At 41.4% G+C, this 8,204-nt stretch overlaps 1 protein-coding gene across 1 annotated transcript; it reads left to right on the top strand.

The window, feature by feature from the left end:
- Positions 1 to 5,003: 5,003 nt before the first annotated feature.
- On the top strand, positions 5,004 to 6,708 carry FAM26D (family with sequence similarity 26, member D). The gene is made up of 2 exons (XM_010573429.1): positions 5,004 to 5,561; positions 6,304 to 6,708. The coding sequence occupies exons 1-2, from the start codon at positions 5,004 to 5,006 to the stop codon at positions 6,706 to 6,708; spliced, it is 963 nt and encodes a 320-aa protein (XP_010571731.1).
- Positions 6,709 to 8,204: the final 1,496 nt, after the last annotated feature.

Below are 8,204 nucleotides of genomic sequence, written 5' to 3'. Positions count from 1 at the left end.
GCTGAAATGGTGTATCCAAATAAACTGGGGATTCAGTGGCTCCAGTGAGGGAAACAAGTCAATGGTGGACTGCATCCACATCTTCAGGAACAGAACAAAACCACCTTCTTAACTGTCATCTGACTTGCAGCCCTGTGGAAAGAGTAGAGGTTGGCATGTATCTGGCACCCATTTTAAACCTTAACGTATACTTCTCACAAATAATACAAGGCAACTTGAATAGTGAGGAAGTTAGCATTGCCCTCCATCTCCCTTTCTGTCGTGTTTGTCAGTGTCCGGGTTTTGGCTGGGATAAAGTTAATTATCTTTCTAGTAGCTGGTATCGTGTTATGTTTTGGATTCAGTATGAGTAGAATGTTGATAACACACTGATGTTTTCAGTTGTTGCTAAGTAGTGTTTAGACTAAGTCAAGGAATTTTCAGCTTCTCACGCCCAGCCAGCAAGGCTGGAGGGGCACAAGAAGTTGGGAGGGGACACAGCCAGGGCAGCTGACCCAAACTGGCCAAAGGGGTATTCCAGACCATATGGTGTCATGCCTAGTATATAAACTGGGGGGAGTTGGCCTGGGTGGAGGGATCGCTGCTCGGGAACTAACTGGGCATCGGTCAGCGAGTGGTGAGCAATTGCATTGTGCATCACTTGTTTTGTATATTCCAATCCTTTTACTATTATTAGTATTGTCATTTTATTATTGTTATCATCATCATTATTAGTTTCTTCCTTTCTGTTCTATTAAACTGTTCTTATCTCAACCCATGAGTTTTACTTTTTTTTTCCCCGATTCTCTCCCCCATCTCAGTGGGTGAGAGGGAAGTGAGTGAGAGGCTGCGTGGTGCTTAGTTGCTGTCTGGGGTTAAACCACGACAGTCAGGAGAGGATTTTAGCCTTCAGCCCCAGGAAGGTTGTGCTGGCACAGTGCTTGAGCATTAGACTACACCAGTTCTCTTCATTTCCATTAAACTGAAAAAAAACCCCAACTATAAAATAACTCCTGTAGAGCTCAGTACATGATCTTTTTAGTAGTCTAGTATCTAAGGATTCTCCCAAACTTGAATATCCCAGAGCAGAATGCAGTATAAAGCCCACTAATGGATTATGTGTCAAATGCCCCCCAAAATATCTAAAAAAGTTCTTTGAGCAAAACCAAGAATACACTTGCCACAAAAGATGGGTGTCCAAATTAGTACAATACAGGATCAGGCTTTTGTTTCCTCTCTGTCTCCAGCTCAATAGATCTTGCGTTAAATATTTAACTCACAGAAAATTGAATTCTTTCAAATCACAGGAAGGTAGATGATTGGGGTTTGAAGCTACATGGAAAAAAAGTACTTGAACACAGGTTTCCCACATCACAAATGAGTGCTTTTACTCAAATCCCAGTGTGGCTGCTGCTTTGGCCATGTTTCAGAATAAAGCAGTGACATTGCTGCTACCTCGCCTGTAGTGCCCTTCCTGGGAAGCATTTCCAGCGTGACCCTGCTGAAACTTCCTTGGTTAGGTTAGGCATCTCAGGAACTGTTTTCAAAAGGGTGGGTTTGGATTCAGGTGCTTACTTTCTGCTGAAACTCACTGCAAGCACCTAAAATCTCATATACATTTGCCTATAAAGCACAGCTGAATTCTGAAGCAAAAGATGTAAGTTTAAAAGAATCAACAGGTTTTTATTCTTGCTTTAACATAAAGTTTATTGCTAATTTTCTCATCAGTGCTTGTTCTGGTTAAGGGGAGAGGAACTTCGCTCTTAACCAGGCCACAGAGACCATGAAAATGACTTGGCAGCCCGAAGCCAACCTGCGACCAGGCAGAACGCAGGACATGGGCAGTGCTCCCCTGGGCTCCCACAGGAAATCTGTCCTGCGGGTATTTTCATAGCACGCTTTCCAACATGCACAGGCAGGCTTGACATCCATGCAAAATATAACTCAAAATGCAGCTAGAGGAGGCACAGAATGTCAGCCTTTTGACTGCTAACTCAGTGATGAAAACATTTGGGCAGGACCGGAGAGACCAGGATTCAGTCTCCTCTTCCAAACTTTACAGGAAGCAACTTTCAGATGGAAAATAGAAGAACACTTCCCTCTTTCTCTCTACCTTTTCCTGGACATTAGATAACAAAATACTCATCTTTTTCTGATCCAATAAATATCAAAATCCTCTCTGTGGGGGAACTAAGTGCAACTGGCAGAACTATGGCAGGAAAGCTGGAGAATACAGCTTCTTCCTACCACAGTCACACCACATCACTAATGATAACTAACGGAGCTCTTGGAATAAAGAGATGAGTGAGCAAGTTTTGACTAGATCAGGTGGAGAAGGGAACTGAAACCCATCTCCCCCTTCTGCCATGGCTGCTTCATTTCAATAAAAAGCAAAGACAATAAAAACTGTTTGCTTGTGTATGGGAGGATAGGAAGGTGCAATATGTCTTCCAATAAATGACAAACCATTCTCAGTTCTTAAAAAAAATCGGTTATTCTCATAAGTGAGGCTCCTGGCAGTGAATTCAAGCTGACAAGACTTCTGCAAAATGACAAGCAAAATCATGGCTAAGGTTTGCCCGTGTATCCTATTTGCCTCACAGGCAAGCTGGCTGTCACCTCAGGTAGGGGTATTTTGGATTGCATTCAGTCCTAACTCTTCCTGGGCATTGGATAAAGAGCCTAAATGTCTGCCTCAGGACTCCGGGTTCTTCTGCAAAGGCGACTACTTAAAGGTTTGACATGCCGCCCAAGCTCTTAATTGGATCCAACCCTGTAATTTGTTCCATAATAGGATGACCCAGCAAGATTATTTACAGCACAGCATGAAAGCAAATGCCAAAGTAACAATGCAGCAGTACAAAGTTGTTGTATTGATTGTATAAATTGCCTCATTCAACAGCCTTAGGCTGACTATGAATATTTCAGTGTTGTGCATCTCTTCAGTTTCACATCTAATGTGTTTCTTGAGTAAACAAGTGATGCTTGGAAAAGACTTCCTCTGTTATAAACAAAATAAGACATGGATTTCCAAAGAAAGCTCAGCAGCAATCAGAGATTTTAAAATTAACTAAGGCATAAAACACATCTTCAAAATAATTCTGTAATACCTGATATGTTTATTCCACTGAATTTAAAGGAGGTAAATTTTCTCAAAATATACTGCCACAGGTAAAAAAAAAAAAAAGTTATTGAAAATCTTGTGATACTGAAAGAAAATGAAGCTTCAAAATGGCAGTGTTCAGACAGCACTGGGATCTTGTTGTGCTACTACTCTGCCCAAATGACCAAGAACTTAACAACAGGTTCCAGAAAACATGTGGAAGAGTGCTGCTGGATGTTTCAGCGTGTTACTCTGTCGCTTTTAATCTTGTGTAATGGTGTCACGTAGTTTTGAGAGCCAATTACCAGCAAGGACCTCATTCACACGTTGTGACTGGGGATGAGACAAGCAGGTGTCCACCCTAACAGCGCACTGGAGGAACAAGGTCTTGCCTAGTAAACAGGCAAGACATGTATAACATGACATCTATGTGTATAACAGCTGTGAGAGTGTCTCTGCCATCCAAGCAGATACCATGGGTGCTGAAACTACTTTTTGAGCTGAAGGTTCAACCGTCTGTGCAAGGGGAGAGAAGAGGCTGTGCAGTCAGACACTGTTATATCATGCCACCAAGTACACACATGCTGGAGATAGCCATCTGTAATGGGAAGACAATTTTCCTCATAGACTCTCTGGCTAATTTTTTTCTGTTCTTGGTAAAAATGTTTATACAGGCAGTTAGACCTCTCAGAACCTAAACACAAGTATCTGCATATTCAGATCAGCCTGGGGTATGCAATGTACAGAACTACTGGATAGCATGACCCTAGACAAAGAGTGACCCAGAGAAAATCATCAGGATTGAAACATTTTAAAGTAACCTCTGTTTAAGTCTTGATTTGTGAGAGATGCAGAGAGCTCAGATCATACATCCCAATACTCAGAAACCAGCTCTGGAAACGTTTAACTGAAAAATTTCTATCTACCTCTATCCACAGAATAGGACTGACGATGCCTACAGAAAACCTTAAAACTTTGGATCACAAGCATGCTATATAAATGCCAGCTTTTATTATGAGCAAGTCTGAAGCTGGCTTGACACTGTGTGAATAGCAGATTACACTTTACCAAAAAAAACCCCAAACCCTGACAAAGGAAACATTCAACACGGTCAGGAAAAGAAACATGCTAGCTTCTTGCCACCTACAGGTGAAACACTAAAATCCTCGTGGTCCAGCAGCTAACTACATCTCAGACTTTGGAGAGCAGATTGCCTCAGAACCAGAACTGACATTAAACATGAACAGAATTGGGATTCCAAACTTTGTGCAACTTATGGAATCTTTTCCGGTTTTATTTTATTGTTGAAGCATTTTTAATTTTAAATGCTGCATTTTTTATAATCAGTCCACTTGACAGGGCTTTGTTTGGTTGGTGGCTGGGTTTTTTATGAATAATAGCTGAAAGCTCTCCTTTTTTTTTTTTTTTTCCTAGTCCCACACCATGCTTCTGCTAATTACCATTGATTAGGAAACAGCTTGCCAATTAATCCTGACAGGGTAATCATCAGTTTGATAGCACTGCATGTCATCCAAAAGGTAGGGAGAATTTATTGTTAGTTTCAGACAATTAGCGAGGGGCTGGCAGAGTTCACAATTGCCTAAAAGCTAAATGTTCCAGAACTGCTGAGATAAATTATTGAATCAATTAAAACACATGATTGGATGTTTGTAAATATATTTAAAGCTAGCAAACAAGCTTTTAGCTGTCATGGAGTAGAATAAAAAATTAGTGGGGGGGGAGAAAGACTAGCAGGCTTTTTTGGGGGGTTGTGTTTGGGTTGGAGGTTTGTTTGGTGTTAGGTTTTTGTTAAGCTGTTGGGAGTTTGTTCTGTTCTAGTCTGCCATTAACATTAGTTAAATATAACCAAAAGCTAGTATTGACTTAAAGCAAAAGCATCTGGTAAAGAGTAAGACCTAAAATGACTTTCCTTCCAAAGTGGTTAACTTTTCTAAAAGGCAAAGAGGTTGTTGTTGCTAATGCTATAATTGCAATATTGACAATTGGTGGGCAGCAACTTTTCTCCTTTTTTACATTCAGCTGTCCCTGTCATGTTGGGCAGAACCTTATCTATGGGCTGGCTTTCCTAGGAGTTCCTGCACTGATCCTTCTGCTTGTTGGTTATGCCCTGAATAACCAGACTTGGAGGCTGGTCACAGGCAAAATTTCTCCTCTTCAGGAAGGGACTACGCCAAACCGGTTACTGCAATGCAAACTGACCTGCTTTGTCTTGTGCAGTATCACTGGGAGAGCTCTGGTTGCTCCAGTAACATGGCTAGCAGTCACCCTGATAAATGGCTCATATTATGTCTGTGCTATGAGCGAGTATGTCTCTGTGCATTATTATGGAGCTAATCCTAATGTTACTGCTAGTGAACGCAGAAGGATATTGGCTGAATTTCCATGCAGTCAGTTAGTTCCTCTGGAGCTGACCCGGGCGAGAGATGAAGTGATTCTCCTACTCCGATACCAGTCACAAGTGAGTAACTCATGTTGCTTGTGTTGCATGTGGATCTAATCATAAGTGGAATTAATTCAGTAGGCAAAGTGTTAGGATAAAACAGGATCAATATCTTCTGCCTTGAGTGCCAATTCTCTGTGAGTTCTGAAGCCTACTTTGTTCTTGTTTGTAAGTGGAACTGAACTCTAGGTATGTAAATTACCGTGCCTAGTTGTCCCATTTGTTACCTGCTACTGGAGGATATATTCTTCCTTGCGTGGTATCTTGAAAAGTGCTATCAAGTAAGACAAGTTCAAGAGCCAGGGAGGGTAGGAAGTTTCTTCATTCAAGCATAGAAACGTGTGACTAAGGGGCCCAGGCTGTGAGCTCCACATGAACTAAATCAAAATCTTGGTTTTAGATCAGACTCAACTCTAAAGCTTACATACTGAGTTAAACAGGCTATAAGCTAATAGAGGCTAGGAATTAGATGGCTTCTCTTCTCACACTAATAGGTGTGGAGGCAAAATCCTTAACAAATTATACAACAGAACGTCCTTAAATTTGACAGAAGCAACTTTACTACATGGCTACCTCCAGTAGACAGGGACTAGGTTTGATGGCAACAGACCCTTACCAGGCTTATACCTTCTTAAACTTATTATTCAGGAAAAGCAAGTAAAGATCATCTTACAGATTTTTCTGATGCTCGGGCATTACCACTGTGAGTATTTTTCAGCTCTAACAGGTTTTTTTTTTTCCTTTTCTTTTTCTTTGTAAGGTGGCTGGCTGGCTTCTGATTGCTGTGGTAGTCATCACTGTCTTCCTGTCTTACTGCCTGGCAAGCTGTTTCTCCCCACTCAGCTTTCTGCATTTCAGATACTGGAGCAGCTATGTGCATAATGAGCAGCAGCTCTTTGATGAAGCAACAGACCAGCACTCCAGGCTCTATGCTATGCAGCACGTAAAGAAGTTCTTTGGCTTTGTCCCAGGGAGTGAAAATGTAAAGGAAATCCGTATCCCATCTCTCAGAGAGTGGCAAGCCATTTCTGGACTGGCCTTTCTAAAACGGGTGGATGAGGAGCACTATGACTACAGCCTCCTCCATGACTGGGCACTCAGGGAGTCTGAAAATAGAAAATACCTGAAGATTGATGAAGACCCTGTGATCAGAACCCAGCTCTGAGGGTCCAAGTCCCCACCAACACCTTGTACAAAAGCAGGAACATGTCTAGCTCCACATCAGACCTGAGCTGCTCTGGAACTTTCTGATGCCTTATGACATTGATATGTAAAGTATGCAAGCAAGTATATCTTGTTAATGTAGTCTTTTAGCACATGCCTATGGACACCTTTCCTGACGGTGCCTGACTCCTGTGGGATGTCTAGATTAGGGTGGGCTGTTTCAAGCTGCAGCTCTCTGCTTTCTAATACTTGTGGTAAAAGGATGAGTATGTACTGGGAGAAAAAGTTATTCCCAAATGCTTTTTCTTTCCTTGCATTAAAAAAATCTTTAAAAAATGTATAGCTAGACTTTGATTGGATCCTATATGTTGCTCCATTCTGTACAGAGCAAAAGCAGATATCCAGCTTTGTCTTAGTGACCCCCTAGCAGAAATGCCTTACTTCTCCCCTTCCACATCTTTTTTTATATTATGTGAATAAAATGTACTGAGCCAACAACAAGCTAAGTCTGTGGCTACAGCAGCACAGAAGAAACATATGGGGAAACTTCAGCAAGAAAGGCAGTATCTAGATCCAGGGATGAGAGAACTTCCAATTCTGGTATGGAGATAAAATGCCCACTGAGAGGCACAGGATGGAGGGGGGCAACATGTAGCAACTGTATGAACAAACACCTTCATGTGGAAAACAGTTCAAATGTATTCTGGCTGAAAGCAGTAGCAAGGTATTTTGATATAGACTTCAAAATCTCTCAGGTGTTTGTGTGCTTGCCTACTGCACCAATAGCAAATCAGGATGGGAAACAAATCTCACTCTGTGCAGTAAGGTTTGTTTTGCCTGTGACAAACTTACAATTTAGTCATACTAATGTGCCCATAAATATTACTGTGATTAAAAACTACTGAATTTAGTGAAAGAAGGCTTAATGATTTTTTTTTGTGTTAATTCAGTGTGGTATGATGTGATGTTACTGCATCTCATCTCCTCTCTAACTCACTGTGCAGATGTTTCTAACTCTTAAGGGGGGGGGGGGGAGGAATGTATACTGTAGCTTCTCCTAATGCTTCCTGTATTGCCTTGCCATGTACATATGTACATGTGTGTGTTACAAAGCCATATGCTAGATTATAGGATGCTATCTGCTGTTAATAAATAACCCCAGACTGTTGAAGTGGAAAACCAGAATTATTTACTCCATTTTACTAGAAAATGCAGGAGCTATAAGTAAGCAGAATTGCAGATCTTAGTAAATGTGTTTGGTCTTGAAGGTTTAAACTTCTAAACAAAAGCAAGCACTTTAGCAAATGCAAACAATGTATGTGCTGAAAAACTGGAGAATGATGCGTATTTTACATCACTAAACAAATTGTTACAAATTCCCACATATGTATTTCATCTGAATCCTACACTTTCAGGTATGTGGTGGGTTGACCCTGGCTGGAGGCCAGGTGCCCACCAGAGCTGCTCTATCACTCCTCTCCTCAGCTGAACAGGGGA

The sequence above is a fragment of the Haliaeetus leucocephalus genome, unplaced genomic scaffold (assembly GCF_000737465.1).
Source record: "Haliaeetus leucocephalus isolate CR32 unplaced genomic scaffold, Haliaeetus_leucocephalus-4.0 Scaffold384, whole genome shotgun sequence".
Taxonomy (NCBI): Eukaryota; Metazoa; Chordata; class Aves; order Accipitriformes; family Accipitridae; genus Haliaeetus; species Haliaeetus leucocephalus.
The sequence above is the reverse complement of the archived record's forward strand: the minus strand, read 5'-3'. Positions and strand labels throughout refer to the sequence as shown.